Source organism: Somniosus microcephalus, chromosome 2 (genome assembly GCF_052327205.1).
Source record: "Somniosus microcephalus isolate GS21.2 chromosome 2, FLI_Smic_1.0, whole genome shotgun sequence".
Classification (NCBI taxonomy): domain Eukaryota; kingdom Metazoa; phylum Chordata; class Chondrichthyes; order Squaliformes; family Somniosidae; genus Somniosus; species Somniosus microcephalus.
The window spans coordinates 11594048-11614804 of NC_140988.1; the positions used below are offsets into that span (position 1 = coordinate 11594048).

Below are 20757 nucleotides of genomic sequence, written 5' to 3' on the forward strand. Positions count from 1 at the left end.
TTTGTTCCAAAGAAAACCCCAGGCCTATCCAATCTTTCCTCATAGCCAAAATTCTTCAGTCCTGGCAACATCCTTGTAAATCTCCTCTGTACCCTCTCTAGTGCAATCACATCCTGTAATGTGGTGACCAGAACTGCACGCAGTACTCTAGCTGTGGCCTAACTAGTGTTTTATACAGTTCAAGCATAACCTCCCTGCTCTTATATTCTAAGCTAATAAAGCAAAGTATCCCATATACCTTCTTAACCATCTTAGCTACCTGTCTCACTACCTTCAGGGATCTGTGGACATGCACTAAGGTCCCTCTGTTCCTCTACAGTGTCCTACCATGTATTGTGTATTCTCTTGCCTTGTTAGTCCTCCCCAAATGCATTACCTCACACTACTCCACATTGGCAAATGGAATTCACTTTTCTGCCCACCTGACCACTCCACTGATATCTGCCTGCAGTCTACAGCTTTCTTCCTCAATATCAACCACACGGCCAATTTTTGTATTAGCTGCAAACTTCTTAATCATGCCCCTTACATTGAAGTCTAAATCATTGATATAAATCACAAAAAGCAAGGGACCCGGTACTGAGCCCTGAAAAACCCCACTGGAAACAGCCTTCAAGTCACAAAAGCACTCGTCGACCATTACCCTTTGCTTCCTGCCACTGAGCCACTTTCCATTGGATCCCATGGGCTTTTACTTTTCTGATCAGTCGTCAAAAGCCTTGCTAAAATCCATGTAGACTACATCAAACATGCTACCATCAACCCTCTTTGTTACTTTTTCAAAAAATTCAATCTAGTCAGACACGACCTTCCCATAACAAATCCATGCTGACTGTCCTTGATTAATCCGTGCCTTTCGAAATGACGATTAATACTGTCCCTCAGAATTTTTTCCAATAATTTGTCCACCACAAAGGTTAGGCTGACTGGCCTGTAAGTACTTGGTCCTATCCCTTTCTCCCTTTTTAAACAACGATACGTTAGCAGTCCTCCAGCTTGTGATGATGATCTGGAATGCACTGCCTGAAAGGGTAGTGGGAGCAGATTCAATAGTAACTTGCAAAAAGGAATTGCACACATCGAATCATAGAATGGCTACAGCACAGAAGGAGGCCATTTGGCCTGTCGAGCCCGTGCCGGCTCTTTGCAAGTGCACTTCAGCCAGTCTCGCACCCCGCCCTTTCTCCGTCTATCTGCAAAGTTTTTTCCTTCAGGTACTTATCCAGCTCCCTTTTGAAAGCCACGATTGAATCTGCCCCCACCACCCTTTCAAGCAGTGCATTCCAGATCCTAACCACTCGCTGCATAAAAAAGTTTTTCCTCATGTCGCCTTTGGTTCTTATATATACTTAAAATGGAAACATTTGCAGGGCTATGGGTAAAGAGCAGGGGGGAGTGGAACTAATTGGAGAGCTCTTTCAAAGAGCTGGCACAGGCACAATGGGCCGAATGGCAGTCTCCTGTGCTGTATTTATCTACAAATGTATATATTGGAACCATTGGTCTAATTCTAACTTGCTAGAGATGGAAATGGGAAACTCTGGGCAAGATCGGAGGCTGTACACCACCTCAAGGGGAGAACCGACGACCAGTGCCTGCACCTCGCTGGAGTACCATGCACAATTCTGGTCACCGTATATGAGAAAGATATCGAGGTACTGAAGATGATGCAGCAGCGGATAACTAGATTAATAGCTCGCATTAGGCATCTGAGCTACGAGGAAAAAGCTGCTGAAACTTGGAATTTTCACACTGGAGAGGAGGAGGCTCAATGGTGACCTTATGGAAGTATTTAAGATCCTAAAGGGCTTAGACAAGATGAACAGTATTTTTAAACAGTCAAGATTCTACAACAAGAGGTCACAGCCTCAAACTTAGAGTAGAGAGGATGAAAACAAGGTTTAGATTTAACTATTTTAACTAGGTGGCGAATATACACAGTAGACTGCAGAGGGAAGCAGTTAAGGCCAACTATCAGTAAATCCAAGAAAGTTGGGTAAGCACCTGCAGAAAAGAAATTGAGAGAGGGATATGATGGGTATTGAGCTGTGCTATTTCTTCAACACTGGGACCAGCCACTTGAACCACAGCGATCGTCTCTGTACTTTCCTAAAGGCTAAATGAGGTCGCAGTGGATATGTAGTCACAGCTCAAAGCTGTCCATAATCTGCACTGATTTTCCTATACCAAGAGGATGGCTGGAATAGGATGTAAAAATGCAATATTATATTACAATCATCCACAGGACTGGCTAAATTAGCTCTTATTCATAGGTGGCCATTTTATCAAGGTTCTCAGTTGGCAGCAGAGAAAACCAGGAAGCTTCTAGATTTACATTTATTAAAATTTACCATTTTGTAGAGAACAGAGTACGTACGCAATCTCCTGCAATTAGCTCTTTCAAAGAGCCAGCACAAGCACGATGGTCCAAATAGCCTCCTCCTGTGCTGTAATAGTCTATGGCTTCTTGGAAATTCAGTTATAGATCTTCCAATATACAGAAACCACTTCGAATTCCAATTCCCACCCAATCTCGCTCAGCAGTGTCCAACTCCTCCTTGATCCAAAGCCCTGATTGTTCTTTACAATTACAGCTCATACAGAACGGCTGATTGAATAGTTTCAATAGAGTATATGGGTGACCATTCTATAGAGGGTAACTCCTATTGACTGATGGATATTAGTTGTTGGTTAAGAGCCACAGTTGCTGTAAGCAGGCGACTGCTTTATAGAAAGGTGACGAAACACAGTTTCCGCTGTGTTACTGTGTGGGAGCGTCTCTTAAGGTCACGTTGAGACAAGTTTCTGGGGTAGAATTATTCTTCATTTAACCGTCGCTAAGGCTGACCTTGCTTGGTATTGACACTAGGTGCAAGGCGGCAAAATACATAACTTCCCAGCAGCAACAGTTTTCAAGGCAAAGAATGCAAAGTGAACCAAAGTTTAGAAAGTTTGACGTTACTGCATTACTTCTTACTAATACTTTGCAGATGCTGACAACGGGAACATCATTCTGAAAGTCATTCAAAAGCACAATTAGCAAAAGATTAATCCAATCAATATTACATCTGGAGCAGCAGTGTCCAACTCCTTTGCTTCACACCACTGTAGTTATAGTCTTAGTCTGCTTCACTTCAACAGCTCGCATTTATATAGCGCCTTTAACATAGTAAAATGCCGCAGGGGCAATTAGCAAACAAAATTTGACAGCAAGCCACTGAAGGAGATATTAGGACAAGTGACTAAAAGCTTGGTAAAATAGGTAAATTTTAGGGAGCATCTTAAAAAGGTGGAGAGAGAGATAGAAATTTCAGAGCTTAGGGCCTAGGCAGCTGAAAGCACGGCCGCCAATGGTGGAGTGAAGAAAGTTGGGATAAACAAGAGGCCAGAATTGGAGAAGCACAGAGATCTCAGAGTTGGACTGGAGAAGGGCTACAGAGCTAGGGGAGGGGCTACAGAGCTAGGGGAGGGGCTACAGAGCTAGGGGAGGGGCAAGGCCATGGAGAGATTTGAAAACCATGATGAGAGTTTTAAAATCGAGGCATTGCCAGATCGGGAGTGAACATAGGTCAGCGAGCACACAGGAGTGCTAGTTGAACGGGACTTGGTGCAAGTTAGGATGTGGACAGCAGAGTTTTGAATCAAAGTTTACAGAGGGTGGAAGGTGGGAGGTCAGCCTGGGGAGCGTTGGAATAGTCGAGTCTAGAGGTAACAAAGGCATAGATGAGGGTTTCCACAGCGGATGAGCCGAGGCAAGGCAGAGCCAGGTTCAGGTCTGGACACCCGATTTGCACTCCACAGATGCTTGGTACTGATGCTAAACACTGCAATTAGATCTGATTAGATCATATCATAGAAGCAACCAATTCACAACTACGCTGTTTCTCAAAACACAGACTCATCCCATCAATTCACCAGTGGCGTGCATGCCACAATAATCAGGCCTCGCCTGGTTAGTGCACAAAAGGTTAAAAACCAGTTTCATAAAAGTTGATTGGATTTATTCAAAGAGCAAATGCTATGGGAGATAGTTATTGCATATTATTTAACATTCTGGCAACATCAATTTTCTAATCATTAAAACATTCAAAAGGTGCAGTGTTAATTTACAGGCCAGTTACAGCCCCCTAAGCCAGCTTAGTCTCACTGCCCTTCAGAGAACAGAGTTCCCACCATGTATGCACCTCCGACACACACTGCCTGGAAATGCAGCCAAACCTTAGACTGCAAGAATGTGCAGTTGCAGACTGCTCAAACCAACCATATTTAAAATGTCATACCTGGTTCAGTGTGAAGTTTCTACTTCACTCGCAATTATATTTAATCAGTCTGTTTGACAAATTATTTGTAATTTGGCAATGGCAACTGAGACATACCACTTCTTTAAGCAGGCGAAAACTTAGTATTCCCAAAACAGACATACAAGGGATAATTTTGCCATTGCTCCTGGTGTTGAGCCTCTAGCCAAAACAGGAATCCGAGACAGGGATACGTCAATAGAGGGCTGATTTTATGATCTGCTTTCCCAGCCTAGCAAGGTTCTGTACTGAAAGCCTTGCTTTGCAATTCTTGCTAGGATGGGGGTACAACAAACATTCAAGCTTTAAGTCACTGCTTTTGTTTAGTTTTTTAAAAATAGAGTTCTCAGTGGAATCTATTTATTATTCAAACTAAGGTGGTCTGCCAGCTAACAGTTGTGGTTTGCAACAAAAAATTGTTTGAGTATTTTCAGCTTGTGCAAGTGCTAAATCGAACTGAACATATGAATGACGACACTGACCCATCCAGCCTGTTCCACAACATTGCGATACCTTTTGCATCATCTTTTTCTTTCTTTCTTCCACCCTGTCACTTGTCAGGTCAGCTTTAGGATCCAGCAGCTGAGATTACCCAAGGAATAGAACCAGCACTGCTTCTAGCGCATGCAGCTATGCTGGACAGAAAGAGGATGGGAAGACTCAAGATGACCACACTCCAGACCGAGGCGTGTAGTATGCAAAATTGTTTAGTGTTGACCCTAAGCTTAAATCGATGCATTATAAAAGAAACTGTACTTCAGCCAATACACATGAACATTGTGTTACTGTTAAATCATCACTTCAAATTGCTTCCACTACCACCAGACTCGTAACCACAAATATGTCACCTGAGTTATATAGATCAGAATGCCCTCTACAAATAAAACCACAGTTTGCAAGTGCAGAATCTACAATTGCATTGTTCACAGTTGAAGTGGACATAGTACAAAAAAATGTGTCTCCCGACCAATGCACTTTACAGAAATTGTAACAATGACACAATCAATCATTAGAAGGAATCGGGATAGCAGTAAGCTCTAATCAACTGAAGAATTTAGAAAGGGGTAACATAATATAGATGAAAGAATAAGTTTGAACAAAACATGGGATAAAATCCACACTGAAGCCAAAAGGAAATGGAGATTTTTAAAAACTTTGATGGTACACAAATGTACATCGTCTTACAAAGGCAAAGAAAGCATAAGCAATCTTTTAGGGCAGACTTTAATTCCCTGATTTTTGCTACTGTAGTGTCAGCTGTGACTCAGTGGGTAGCACTGTTGCCCGAGTCAGAAGGTTGTGGGTTCAAGTCCCACTCCAGAGACTTGAGCACAAAAATCTAGGCTGACACTCCCAGTGTAGTACTGAGGGATTGCTGCACTGTCAGAGGTGCCGTCTTTTAGAGGAGACGTTAAACCGAGGCCCCATCTGCTCTGTCGGGTAGATGTAAAAGATTCCATGGCACTATTTCGAAGAACAGGAGAGTTCTCTCCGCTGTTCTGGCCAATATTTATCCCTCAATCAACATCACAAACAGATTATTTGGTTATTATCACATTGCTGATTGTGGGAGCTTGCTGTGCACAAATTGGCTGCCATGTTTCCTACATTACAACAGCGATTACACTTCAAAAGTACTTCATTGGCTGTAAAGCGTTTTGGAAACTGGGGAGCAGAGGCGTGAAAGGGGTTAGCATGAACTGAGGGGGGGTGACGAGTGCCAACGTTAAGCCAGAAGGCGGAGGAGAGCGAGCAGGAGGACTCAGTATGAAAGGGGAGAAAAAGATGGGTCCCCCCTTGTGAATTGGGAAGGTATAGTTAGAGGGAGTGCCTCTGTGAAAGGGCGAGGGCAGAATGACTGTTGGGAGTGACCTGTTGAGAGATGCTGCATGGTTGCTCCTAATGGTTGGTTGGATAATAATTCCAAATGCCATATATTTCCTGTAATTTAAAAACAAATCTAATGATTTGGACAGGTTGGGTGATTGGGCAGATGCAATATAACGTGGATAAATGTGAGGTTATCCACTTTGGTGTCAAAAACAGGAAGGCAGATTATTATCTGAATGGCAATAGATTGGGAGAAGGGGAAGTGCAACGAGACCTGGGTGTCCTTGTGCACCAGTCGCTGAAAGTAAGCATGCAGGTGCAGCAGGCGGTTAAGAAGGCAAATGGTATGTTGGCCTTCGTAGCGAGAGGGTTTGAGTACAGGAACAAGGATGTCTTGCTGCAGTTGTACAGGGCCTTGGTGAGACCACATCTTGAGTATTGTGTGCAGTTTTGATTGCCTTATCTGAGGAAGGATATTCTTGCCATGAAGGGAGTTCAGCGAAGATTCACCAGGCTGATACCTGGGATGGCAGGAATGACGTATGAGGAGAGATTGGGTCGGTACTCGCTGGAGTTTAGAAGAATGAGAGGGGATCTCATTGAAACTTATAAAATTCTGGCAGGACTGGACAGACTAGATGCAGGGAGGATGTTCCCGATGGTCGGGGAATCCAGAACCAGGGGGTCACAGTCTAAGGGTAAGGGGTAGGCCATTTAGGACAGAAATGAGGAGGAATTTCTTCACCCAGAGAGCGGTGAACCTGTGGAATTCTCTACCACAGAAGGCAGTGGAGGCCAATTCATTAAATATATTCAAGAAGGAGTTGGATATATTTCTTAAGGCTAAAGGGATCAAGGGATATGGGGAGAAGGCAGGGACAGGGTACTGAATTTGGATGATCAGCCATGATCGCATTGAATGGCGGAGCAGGCTCGAGGGGCCGCATGGCCTACTCCTGCTCCTATCTTCTATGTTAAGTGTTTAAATAGACAATGCACCACTTTTAATTATTAAAAAATGTTCCAGAGGCGCATGCCACTAGACTGTGCAAGAAATGTGCACCCTATGGGTTGTGTGTGTGTGTATGTGCGTGTGTGTGTAGCAGGGGTGGGGACGAGGAGAGAAAAACACCTTGGGGTTGGGTGGACGCCATTTGGAAAAAGTGTTCATCAGTTTAAAATGTGCTGCCTACACTTGCACCCATGACCCAAGGTGTTTCAACATGATTTTCCTGCAGGGAGCCACCTGGCCTCCCTTTGGCAACTTGCTCTTCCACTGGTTAATTGTGTGCTTGTTAAGGTGGAAGACGACTGCGCTGGGTAAAGAGACATATTTTAACTAGATACGCCTACTGTCAGCCTTTAGCCCTTCCAGGTCAGGGAGTACATTGCCAAGTGCAGAGTAAAACACAAAATAACCACTCTTTAAAGAACAAGTTAGTGTGGAAGCCAGGTTAATATACAATAGCTGCACTGGCTCCTGAACTCCTTCACAACTACTAGAAATGTATTTTTAATCCAGAACTTCTACATTGAAATCAAGAAAAGCAATTTCACATTTATAAATCTGTGTAGTGCGCCTCACTTTTCCCTTCTAGTGCTGGCTGTTATCTGTCTGTGATAAATATGCTAAATGTCTGGCATAAATATTAACCCATGCTTCTTTATCTGTCCAAACAATTCTCCAGTTCCAGGCCACTCCCTCTACTGACTTTCTTGCTCTTACACGATTTTGAGCATGCAAAGAACTTCTCATTTTAATAAAGAGCTAACAAAGCAATATATACATTTGATACTGGCTCCATTACTAAGATAGTGGATGTGTATTAAAGTATTAAAAGTCTTTATAAGCATAAAAATAAGGCAATAAATTGAAAACAACTATGTAGGACATACATTTATCCAGGTCTCTTCTGAGCCTTGCTCATCGCTGAACGATTCTGTATTGCATTCAGTTTACAACACTAACTGAGGCAATGTGTATTGATGAATGATTCCACACCTCCTGTACACACAAACCATTATATAAAATATCAACGCCTCACAAGTGCAATTTACACAGCATAAAATACTTGAGCACAAGTAGATATCCAGCCTTCTAAAACCCAAGCTTGGTATCAGCTAACCACTTCTACTCTATTTAGATATAATCTTATCTCCCACTCTTCAAACTTGGAGTTGTCCATAGTATGGGTTATGCCCCTTCATCCTAGTTTCTCCTAAGTGTTGGGGAAAATTTCCTTTAGGAGATGGAGCAACAGAATGATATACCCAAGAGGGATTAAAGCAGTGCAAAGTAAGTTCTGTCAAAGATTACCTTCCCTAATATTTCAAATAAAAGGTATTTCGAGAGTAGCACTGCAACACACATTTACATTCATCTTTCAAAAGAAAAACCCAAAACAACTTATTGCAACAACTGCATTCAGCGATTCATAAACTGCTGATAATTGCAATGCAAATAAGAATGACCAAATCCTTCGAGTTCAACTGATGAATGATGTGTTGTCAATTCCATGTAAAAAGTAATTAGAAATTTGGAGACTGTTCGTGCATCTCCTTTGCCAAGAAAAACTGACAAACATGTAAAGATTTGCAGAAGAGGAAGTTTAAAAGGAATTCTTGTTCTCTTAGCTGCCCGACAGCTGCCAAGCACTAAGTAATAATGCGATTAAGTTAAATTAGGCATGCTGCAACAACCCTACTCGCTAGAAACTGGGCAAGGCTGCTGACTGTACACTCTTGAAATAAAGTAGAATTCATAAATCTTTAAACTTAATAAACTGCTGATAATTGCAATGCAAATAAGTACTACAAAATCCTTTGATGAATGACATGTTATCAATTCAATGTATAAAAAGTAATTGATTATCTGCAGCCTGTTCGTGTAACACTTTTACCAAGAAAAACTGAAAAGATTTGAAGAGGACGTTTTTAGGCTCTGTTTTTTTTACAATCTTGGAACCATCACTCATCGGGAAAAACTGTCAGAAGGAAACGCAACAAGTTTGAAAAGGAGCAGCATACTTAGCAGATGTTTTCTACCCAGCACGGAGCTTAAGACAATTTTTCTTTTAAAAAGTCGACAGAAGTACAATAAATCTTTGCTACTCCAAACTACTGGATTTCTTCTTTTAACAAAACCAAGTGACCAGAAAGCAAAATAATTATTTTCAAGTTGATAAATTAATACTTTTACAAATAAACAAAGAGGACTGTGCAGTTGCATTAAATTACGACACTCAAGAATCAAAGGGATACTGTAAAGCTTTAGATTCTTTAGTTGTACATTATACCACACAATATACATTCTCCTTTTACATTCTCAGATGAATCCACAACAAATCTGCTACATATTAAAAGGTTAAGTAGCAGCCACGCTCAAGATAAAATGGCAACTCACCACTGAAACGCTGCCTTCTGAAAGCTGGGACTTCAGATATTGTTTGTTCTAAAAACTGTTTTTAAGATGTAGTCTGTGAACTGACTGTACCAAGTGAAGGCACTGCAACCTTGCAATGTGACTGCAAGAAATGCCTTTCTCAATCAACACAAAACTTAAAAAAATAATGTTTCAATAAAGTAAGCACCTTGCTTCTTCCAAGAGATGCCAAAAATATCCTTGACTGCATCTCAAACCATGTTGTTGTCCAGGGAGCTTTCTGTTCATCTTCAAACACTTGAAATAGCAATAAAATACGTCCCATGATTTTCTTCTGTATGGTTTTTTAAAGCTGAAACAGCAAAGAACTGGCTGGGAAGCACCTCATATCTAAATACTACTTCTTTTACCTAGTGCAGTCACATATATCAAGTTTCTATGCCACCAGAATGAGTGACAGAATTACCAGCGAATCAGCTTGGGTATTTAAGTAAAATCATCCCATATATTATTCAAAGTAAGGTCATATGACCCTTATTCCAAATGCTATTGGCTCAGGATGAACCTAGCATTTGAATCTAATCACAGTAAGGCCACCCAATAAATGTTGGCTAAATAATGCTTCTGGGCTTATTAAAAAAAAAACCATAAGTAGTCTCACCAGTGCCTCCCAACTGTTAAAGGGCCGGAGTTCTGTAACCTTCTGAGCCTTTCTCAAGGAACACTGAGGTATAAGAGTAAGTTCATCCACTGTAGCATCCTGTAGGAAGCTGACAATTTTAGTCCTATATTCATCTTCCACCTCTTCATCTGCACTACTGTAGTCCTCGTCAAGGGAGCTGTCACCACCAGAATGAATGGATTCCACATCTTCGGAATCGCTGCTTTCCCTTTGAACGACTCTGCCACCTTTTTGGCTTTTGTCATGTTTTTTGCTTTTACCATTCTGACCTTTTGTTGCTCCAGTTTGTTTTAACTGCACTGCTGGCATCTCTTTAGGTTGAGTTTTAAAATGTGAGGTGGCATCTTTTCCATTTATGTTTTTAGGCTCTGGTATACAAGGCACATCATCATCTTCTAAATACATAACAGAAATAAATACATTTCAGTTTGGAACAGTTCAAATAAGGAGAGAAAATTTAAAATTAATTTAAATAAAGTCACAGCTACAAACTACTTTTAACAAAGGCACTTTTATACACAATACTGGTCTTAAACAACTCACAATTGGGGCATTAAACCTTAAGGCAGTTGGCAGCAAGAGCCGAGAAGACAAAAATATTCAACATCAAAATTAAAATACCAAGAATTAATTAGAGATTCAAAATTAAGCTCAAGAGGAAAGGAGTTTGTGTGTAAATTATGGATATTAATACATTAAAATCAATATTTTTTCCTGTGAAAGTTATAATTTTAAAGAAAAACTATTTTACACCTAAATTCCTTTCTCCTTAAACTTAAACTCTTACACTGGCTTAAAACATCTTTTTGAAAAATGTAAGCTTGTTTTAAGGTTTGTCTTGTAGATAATATATTTACAATAAGCTGTTTTTATGATCTACCATTACTTCCAATTTAGAAAGTGAAAAGCAAGTTACATTGAACAGCTGTGAAAACTTGCCACACCCTTTAAGAATACAGAAAAAAATGAACATAAGTTCCCATATTCTAATATGAATCTGGATGCAAGCAGGAATTTCCATGGATTAAAAGAGCTGTAGCCCATGGATCTTTTGGAGAACAATCTTTTGTGACAACCCTAACCTCTTAAGCAGCACAACAGTTCCTCATTTAAAATGTTAAAAAGGTAATTAATTTCATTAAGAAATGTCACTTTCCACAATACATGAATGAGTTTTCAAAATATTTTTACAAGCCAATGAACAGTTACTACTATGAACAAAAATACTTGAACTGGGAGGGGGAAAAATCCAAATCACTTGGAAAATGTTCATAGTGGGGAAGTGTATTTATTGGGATGCAAAAGGCATCACAACAGTGTGGGACAGGCCAGGTAGACCAGAAGATCTTTTCCTGTCTGCAATTTTTGATATGTTCATCTCTTCAAGTGGTTTCTAATTACAAGCATTCTTAATTCTGCACTTTGATAAGATGCTCCTCACCTTATAAATGGGCAAACACCACTTAAACTGAAAACACCAAATTGTAGTCAGGTTGCAGCTCAAAGAATGAACTTTGCAGGAGAGAGGGAACTGCATTTACTTTACATTTAAGGACATATTAGTTAGATTTTCAGAAATATACTGGACACATAATTAACAAATATTGAAGAACTTTGTAATGCCAAGACTGCAGTTGCACTGCACAACTGGTTTCAGACTGGTAGAGTGCAAAGTACAATTCATGATTGGAATCATACCGTGGGCTGCATCTGACTGCTGTTAAATGTGCTTTTTAGGAGAGAACTCTGCAGCGTGTGTGCTTACATACATGTGCAGAACTCTACTCTCTGGCAGTTGTTTCAATATTTGGAAAGAGTAGGCAACAGCATTGGCTCTCTCCTAATTTAATTTCAAGATTGTAAAGTGCTCAGGTCATTTACTCCACACAGTGCCAGCTGGCTTCCTGCAGAGGATTTGAGTGTCTGGTTTAGTGTCGGGGGGCTCAGAGGTCTCCGGATCAGATTCCCAAATTTTACTAGGTTTTTGCATTGGTGTGCACCCAAAACCATTGCACATGGATAGGAAAATAGCCATATAGCTACAGGCTATCTGTAACTGTATTGGGGAATTTTAGGAGTAGGAATAGTGCATAGTCACCCACCCCTATATAAATCACTGACCCCCCCCCCCCATCCTGAACAATCTTCATTACTAAAATCCTATTGACTATAAACCTATAAAATTCTTGATTAAATTAAAATTTAATAAAAGGAAATGAACTGCTAATTTAAAAAAGAATACACATGCAACAACCTAGAACATGATGTGGTAAGTTATGAGAGTGATGCTATTTCTCCTCATACTAATTTACTTGAGGAAATGTACTCCACATTGGGGTAAATGTAAAAAGCAGCAACATATCTCAATCCAAAAGGCTGTGATTTAACTGCATGCAAAAAGTGTGAAAGAAAATGTTCATGTTATGATTATAAAAATGTTTCTCAAACAAAAATTCCCCATTACCAGCTTTATTTAAAAAAGCCTTTTTCAGCTTTGGCTTTAAACAAAAGATATGTTGCAAAGGACAAATCATATAGGCAACTTGTACCTTGATTGGCAAACACCTGCAAGGCTTCCAAGGCCTCCCAATAGGACCAGTCATGTTCTTCTAGGACTTCCCTTAGTTCCTAATGAAGTACAGAATATGAATTGTAATATTCAGATACTTAACAAAATGAACCACTTTTATTCTGGCACGACACTCATCATGCTTGCACAGCTTTCATTGCCCACCCATAATTATCCTAACTTCTGCCCGACTTCAAAAGGACAAGCACAGTGCGGATTAGAATCAAATGTAGGTGCGAACTTCAACAACTGCTTGAGCAGCATGACATTGTAGAGACTTCTTTCAAATGGTCTGTGAGCTGGGCACTTCAAGAGTTTCTTGAAGATCCAAGAGTTTCTTTTAAAAAAAAAATGAATCTGCACTACACAAATGACATGTCCTATTAACAGGTCTATTTAGTACTGTACTACTAACAGTATCATCATTCTTTTCAAGTTTTGTGTAAAAACACAGTGTAGATTTCCACTACCAATTTAGTACCAATCTGTAGGTAGTTTTGTACAATGAGCTTGTAGTTACTGGGAACTGGCATGAAACACAAGCACATTACACAAAGCTCACTTACAGCCACCCGACATAAAACCTTCGCTCCATCAGCCTAGAGTTAAAAGGGCTGCGAGCTAACCCACTTGATTTGCAATCTCAAAATATAGGGCCCTCTTATAAAAAAAAATAAAAAATAAAAAATTAATGACTTTTTTTTTTCCCAAAGGAAACTAACTTACCTCTTTGTCTAAATCTGGAAACTTATTGTGAAGCTTTCTCAGGATAGACTCTTTTTTCTCGCAATCTTCTATTGAATCTTGTGACTCAAGCTAATTTAAATGGCAAGAGAATACAAAATATTATGCAGTCACAAACAAAATAACAAAACTGAACAAATCAATGAAATCAGTGATGGCAACTCTATTCCTACATATAGACTTCCTCATTCTCTGAAGGTTCAAATATACACATGCAAATGTGAATTTATTAATCCTGTGAAGAAATCACAACACAATGTCCCTTTCCAGCCTTCAGTAGTGTGTCCAGTGGAACAGTCATTGACACGCAGCGGACCAGCAAAATCTCAAACTTTGCAGCAAACTGGTAATTAGAACTATTTACAATTCAAAACAGAAAGAGCTCTAGTTATGTGTCATGCTTAAACTTCTTTCAAAGAAGTATTCTTTCAATCTCTACATACAAATAAAAAACGATCAGGAAAAGGCTTGCCGGCTTTTTAAAAAAAAAGACATGCGCGGTATTTGAATGGGCTGTGCAGCCCCTTAAAAAAGGGGCCGCGTGGCCCGCAAAATAAATTACAGGGAACATTGATTAGCCCAGAAAATCAGGCTATAGAATCTGTATGGGTGGAGCTAAGCAATGAAGGGCAGAAAACACTGGTGGGAGTTTATAAGCTCATCAGTAATCATAATGTTGGACAGTGTATCTCAAAATTCCCAAACTAATCTGAACTTTATACAAAGTTCAAGTCAGTCAAAATAGCGCTAGTTTAACTTGAAATGGCTTTCCAGCTCAAAGCATTACTTTACCACTGCTGATGCAGCCTAACAAATAACACCATGAACCCATCTGGTAAAGAACTGAGACCGTAGAAGTGAACCTTTTAATTCCTCCTAACCAATTTTGCAACAAATCTATAATTTCACCCCCCCCCCCATCCCATTGAATATTTCAAACTCTTGCTTGTTTATTTAACAGACCTTTTTTGGTTATCTATATAAAAAAAACTCTGAAGCTTTCCATGGTTTTAGAATGGGCTCAAAGTAAACCAATAAATAAAGCTCTTTAGGACACGGAGCCAAAAATACCTACGATGCAAGTTGCATCTTCAGAATACGCAAAAACTTGCAGAGCTGCGCAGTTTGTTCGGCAAACTTCACGAAATACGGCAGCTCAATGAAGTAAATTCAGGATTCCCACACAAACTCTGCGGCTACTATAGTCCTGGGGAGTCCATTACAGAAGTTCTCCAGATTTAGCGCTTGCGATGCCTGACCTGATCTCCTGCTTTGCACAGGCATCTACCAAAGCTGAGAAACTGCATCTCCAGCATTGGCATCATTGGGAACGGTAGCATAGTAGCTTACTGGACTAGTAATCCAGAGGCCTGGACTAATGATCTGGAGACAAGAATTCAAATCTCACCACGGCAGCTGAATTGAAATTCAGTTAATTAAATAAATCTGGAACAAAAAGCTAATATCAGTAATGGTGACTATGAAACTACCAGATTGTCGTAAAAAACCCATCTGGTTCACTAGTGTCCTTTAGGGAAGGAAATCTGCCGTCCTGGCCTATATGTGACTCCAGACCCAAAGCAATGTGGTTGACTCTTAACTGGCCTCTGAAATGGCCTAGCAGTCGTACACAACCACTACGAAAAACAGCAAGAATTTAAAAAACGGACAGGCCACCCAGCATTGACCTCGGGCATGACAACGGCACACCCAGCCCAGTCGACCCTGCAAAGTCCTCATTAACATCTGGGGACTTGTGCCAAAATTGGGAGAGCTGTCCCACGGACTAGTCAAGCAACAGCCTGACACAGCCATACTTTCAGAATCATACCTTCCAACCAATGTCCCAGATTCCTCCATCACCATCCCTGGGTAAGTCCTGTCCCACCTAGCACAGTGGTTTACGAGAGGGAGGGAGTGGCCCTGGGAGTCCTGAACACTGACTCTGGACGCCATGAAGTCTCATGGCTTCAGGTCAAGCACAGGCAAGGAAACTTCCTGTTGATTACCATCTACTGCCCTCCCTCAGCTGATGAATCAGTACTCCTCCATGCTGAACACCACTTGGAAGAAGCACTGAGGGTAGCAAGGGCACAGAACGTACTCTGGGCGGGGGGACTTCAACGTCCATCACCAACAGTGACTCGGTAGCACCACTACTGACCGAGCTGGCCGAGTCCTGAAGGACACAGCTGCCAGAATAGGACTGCGGCAGGTGGAGAACCAACACGAGGGGAAAAACTTACTTGACCTTGTCCTCACCAATCTACCTTTCGCAGATGCATCTGTCCATGACAGCATTGGTAGCAGTGACCACCGCACAGTCCTCGTGGAGACGAAATCCTGTTTTCACACTGAGGACACCCTCTATCGTATTGTGTGGCACTACCACTGTGCTAAATGGCATAGATTCAGAACAGATCTAGCATCTCAAATCTGGGCAACCATGAGGTGCTGTGGGCCATCAGCAGCAGAATTGTATTCCACCACAATCTGTAAACTCATGGCCTGGCATATCCTTCACTCTACCATTACCATCAAGCCAGGGGGCTCCAGGAATATCCCCACTCTCAATGATGACGGAGCCCCGTATGCGAGTGCAAAAGACAAGACTGAAGAGTTTGCTATAATTTTCAGCTAGGTGCAGAGTGGATGATCCATATCGGACTCCTCCCGAGGTCCCCACCATCACAGAAGCCAGTCTTCAGCCAATTCGATTCACTCCACGTCAAATCAAGGAACGGCTGAGAGCACTGGATACAGCAAAGGCTATGGGCCCTGACAACATCCTGGCTGTCGTGCTGAAGACTTGTGCTCCAGAACTAGCCGCGCCTCTAGCCAAGCTGTTCCAGTACAGTTACAACACTGGCATCTGCCTGACAATGTGGAAAACTGCCCAGGCACATCTTGTCCACAAAAAGCAGGACAAATCCAATCCGGCCAATTACCGCTCCACCAGTCTACTCTCAGCTAATTGATGGAAGGTGTCACTGACAGTGCTGTCAAGCAGCACGTACTCACCAGTAACTTGCTCACCGATGCTCAGTTTGGGTTCCGCCAGGGCCATTTGGCTCCAGACCTCATTACAGCCTTGGTCCAAACATGGACAAAAGAGCTGAATTCCAGAGGTGAGGTGAGTGACTGCTCTTGACATCAAGGCAGCATGAGTGTGTGGCATCAAGGAGTTCTAGTAAAACTGAAGTCAATGGGAATCGGGGGGAAAACTCTCCTCTGGCTGGAGTCATACCTAGCACAAAAGGAAGATGGTTGTGTTTGTTTGAGGTCAATCATCTCCGCCCCAAGACATCACTGCAGGAGTTCCTCAGGGCAGAGTCCAGGCGCAACCATCTTCAGCTCCTCTTAGGCAGTCCCTCGGAACCGAGGATGACTTGCTTCCATATTAAAAATGAGTTCTCAGGTGACTGATGAGTCCAATGCGGGACCTACAGTCTCTGTCACAGGTGGGGCAGACGGTGGTTGAAGGGGCGGGTGGGTGGGGTGCTTGGGTTGACGTGCGCTCCTTCCGCTGTTTGCGCTTGGCTTCCGCTTGCTCCCGGCGAAGAGACTCGAGGTATTCAGCGCCTTCCCGGATGCTTCTCCTCCACTTTGTGCGGTCTTGGGCCAGGGATTCCCAGGTGTCGGTGGGGATATTGCACTTTTTCAAGGAGGCTTTGAGGGTGTCCTTGAAGGTTTCCTCTGTCGACCTGGGGCTCTGTTGCTGTGTCGGAGCGCCGAGTAGAGCGCTTGTTTTGGGAGTCTCGTATCGGGCATGCGGACGATGTGACCCGTCCATCGGAGCTGATCAAGCGTGGTCAAAGCTTCGATGTTGGGGATGTTGGCCTGAGCGAGAACACAGACGTTGGTGCGCCTATCCCGCCAATGGATTGGCAGGATCTTGCGGAGGCAGTGTTGCTGGTACCTCTCCAGTGCTTTGAGGTGCCTGCTGTACATGGTCCATATCTCTCAGGCCTACAGGAAGGCGGGAATCACTGCTGCTCTGTAGACCATGAGCTTGGTGCTGGGTTTGAGGTCCTGGTCTTCAAACACTCTTTTCCTCAGGCGACCGAAGGCTGCACTGGCACACTGAAAGCAGTGTTGGACTGCGTCATCGTCGTCTGCCCTTGTTGACAGTAGGCTCCCGAGGTATGGAAAGTGGTCCACGTTGTCCAAGGCCTTGTCATGGATTTTGATAATCGGGGGGGCAGTACGGTGCAGCGGGGGCAGGTTGGGAGAGGACCTTTGTCTTACGGATGTTTAGTGTAAGGCCCATGTTCTTGTACGCTTCGGTGAAGGTGTTAACGATGGTTTGGAGTTCGACCTTTGAGTGTGCGCAGACGCAAGCATCGTCTGCATACTGTAATTCAACGACAGAGGAATTACACGGTCAACCGTGAGGGATTATGGAGTGTCCTCCTCAAATTCGGCTGCCCTCAAAAGTTTGTCACCATCCTCCGCCTGCTTCACGACGACACGCAAGCCGTGATCCTGACCAATGGCTCCACCACAGACCCAATTCATGTACGGACCGGGGTCAAGCAAGGCTGTGTCATCGCACCAACGCTCTTCTCGATCTTCCTTGCGGCAATGCGCCATCTCACCCTCAGTAAGCTCCCCGCTGGAGTGGAGCTCATTTACATTACAAACGGGAAACTGTTCAACCTCCGTCGCCTCCAGTCCAGATCCAAGGTCGTCGAATTATATCTTCAGCTGCTTCATCAATGACCTTCCCTCCATCAAAAGGTCAGAAATGGGGATGTTCGCAGTGTTCAGTTCCATTCGCAACTCCTCAGATAATGAAGCAGTCCATGCCCGCATGCAGCAAGACCTGGATGACATTCGGGCTTGGGCTGATAAGTGGCAAGTCACATTTGTGCCACACAAGTGCCAGGCAATGACTATCTCCAACAAGCGAAAGTCCAATCACTGCCTCTTGACATTCAACGGCATTACCATCGCCGAATGCTCCACCATCAACATCCTAGGGGTCACCATTGACCAGAAACTTAACTGGACCAGCCACATAAATACTCCCTCCACCACCGACACACCGTTGCTGCAGTGTGTACCATCTACAAGGTGCACTTCAGCAACTCGCCAAGACTTCTTCGGCAGCACCTCCCAAACCTGCAAGTTCTACCACCTAGAAAGACAAGGGCAGCAGGTGCAAGGGAACCATCACCTGCAAGTTCCCCTCCAAGTTACACACCATCCTGACTTGGAAATATATCGCCGTTCCTTCATAGTCGCTGGGTCAAAATCCTGGAACTTCCTCCGTAACAGCACTGTAGGAGTACCTTCACCACAAGGACTGCAGCGGTTCAAAAAGGCAGCTCACCACCACCTACTCAAGGGCAGTTAGGGATGGGCAATAAATGCTGGCCTTGCCAGTGACGTCCACAGCCCAGGAAGGAATAAAAAAAAAGATGCTTCAATAGATTTGCTAATTAGTAAAATGGGACCACCTAGGTAAAAAGATCCGTCGCTGTTAAGTCCCCCCTCATGCTTTTAACAAGTCCAGCTTGAATGTGTCAACTGTTTATCAGAACTGGCAGCTATGAGTTTTATATTATCCTTTTAAAATATTTTTGTAATCCATAGCGAAGTTCAACCATTTTAAATAAAAAGTTTAATGGGTGTGCCACTTTATGGCAATCTGAAATGTTAGTGCATAGCAGTCATTATGAAGAATTCTTATGGAGAAGCCTTCTGGTGGTCTAAATTGAAAACCTACACGGTTAGGTTTCTTCTTCTTGGTGGAGGAAATGGAGAGATCATCACTTTCTTCAGAGCTGCTGTTCTGGGTCATTTCCAGTTTCCTTTTCCGAGGGGTGACTGAAAACACAAATCAGAGCTTTGAAATGAGAGGAAAATTGCTCACTTGCAGCGCAGTCTTGTTTATTACCTGACTCTAGATCAACATACATATAATAACGATGCAGTCATCCAATCAGCAAAAACCTGAAACCCTCTCCATCTCTATAATCGATACTCTGTGGTGACGCTCCTACCAAGTAGAAGGATACACTACTTTAGAACCACAGAAGTGTTTTGCCACGTTAACACAATGTATTACCAGCGCCACTGGTTTATGATGGTTGAATAAAATTGCATTATTACATGGTATTGTGGGACTTTTTGGATTAACCTCTATGATTCTGTCTAGTTTAGTGAAAAGTAGATCAGTAGCCTTAATTATTGTATGCTCCTTTATGGATGTGTTCAACGTTAAAAATATATAGTGCACAACACACAGCAAGATGGTGTGCAACAGAGGCCAGACTGGAGATGGGTACCTGGCATTTAGCAGCACTGTTTGGGGGGGGGGGGGGGGGGGGAAGGGGGGTAGAAAGAGGAGAGGGGGGAGAGAATCATGCAGTTTATGGGCACTGGGTGGGGGGGGGGGGGGAGAGAGGAGAGGGGGGAGAGAATCATGCAGTTTATGGGCACTGAGTGGGGGTCAATTATGTACAAAAAGATTACGAAATTACCATCTCCAGTTTTGTATACAGGCAATTGGGTGGGTCAAATTTGGTAAATGGGACGGAAATACAGACACAATCTCTCTTTTTTAATCTACCTCTATTAAAGTAGATAATAAGGGAGACAACAATGAGGAAGTTGAGAACAAGTAGTTCCAGGTTTACATGATGACCAAACTATTTTGTAGTAGGTGTCACCAATTTCTGATGCAATACCTGTATTCTGGGAATGATTATGACTCTGTAAATTTGAAAACGCGCCAAAAATGCAAAACTTTACTGAAAAGAGGGTATTATTTTACTCCACGGTGAATGATTTCAGAAACTTTATCCTATTATGCCAACAGTAGAACTGCAGTTGGCATCGGGAGAAAAACTGAGGTATGATGAGATGAGACCCACAGTTAAGCAAGGGGTAAAAAAAACTGTCATGGCTCTATTTGAGACCCAAGTCTTAAAGGCGAAATAATCTTGTCCTAATTTCTTTTACTGGTTTGGAGGACAATCTATTCATGTCTCTAAATGAAGGATGAACAAAACATCATGATTATATTACATTTCACCCTATAGTTCAATGCATGATAGGCATATGCTATATAATGGTTATACATGCTGCTAAAGTATTTTATATTTTAATAAATAGCTATAGTACAAGGTTGTCAGGCCTGATCTAAAAAGGTTAATTTGCAGTTTTAATTAAGAAAAAACACAAAGGATAGGTAGGCTAAGTTGAGAAAAAGTACTGAGACAAATATTCAAGTGTTTTAATGCTT

The 20757-nt window shown here is 42.4% G+C and overlaps 1 protein-coding gene across 2 annotated transcripts in view; it reads right to left on the minus strand.

Moving 5' to 3' along the window:
* LOC147122546 (SWI/SNF-related matrix-associated actin-dependent regulator of chromatin subfamily A containing DEAD/H box 1-like) overlaps positions 1 to 20757 on the minus strand; it is a 98747-nt gene that overhangs the window by 34263 nt on the left and 43727 nt on the right. For both annotated transcript variants that reach the window (XR_015080818.1, XM_086006562.1), the window contains exons 5-8: positions 19237 to 19337; positions 13488 to 13577; positions 12742 to 12820; positions 10172 to 10587 (exon numbers count right to left, since the gene is read on the minus strand). Coding sequence is in view for 1 of the 2 variants with exons in the window: in XM_086006562.1 (XP_085862688.1) it covers positions 10172 to 10587; positions 12742 to 12820; positions 13488 to 13577; positions 19237 to 19337 (686 nt within the window). In the remaining variant the exon portion in view is untranslated. The remainder of the gene's footprint in view (positions 1 to 10171; positions 10588 to 12741; positions 12821 to 13487; positions 13578 to 19236; positions 19338 to 20757) is intronic.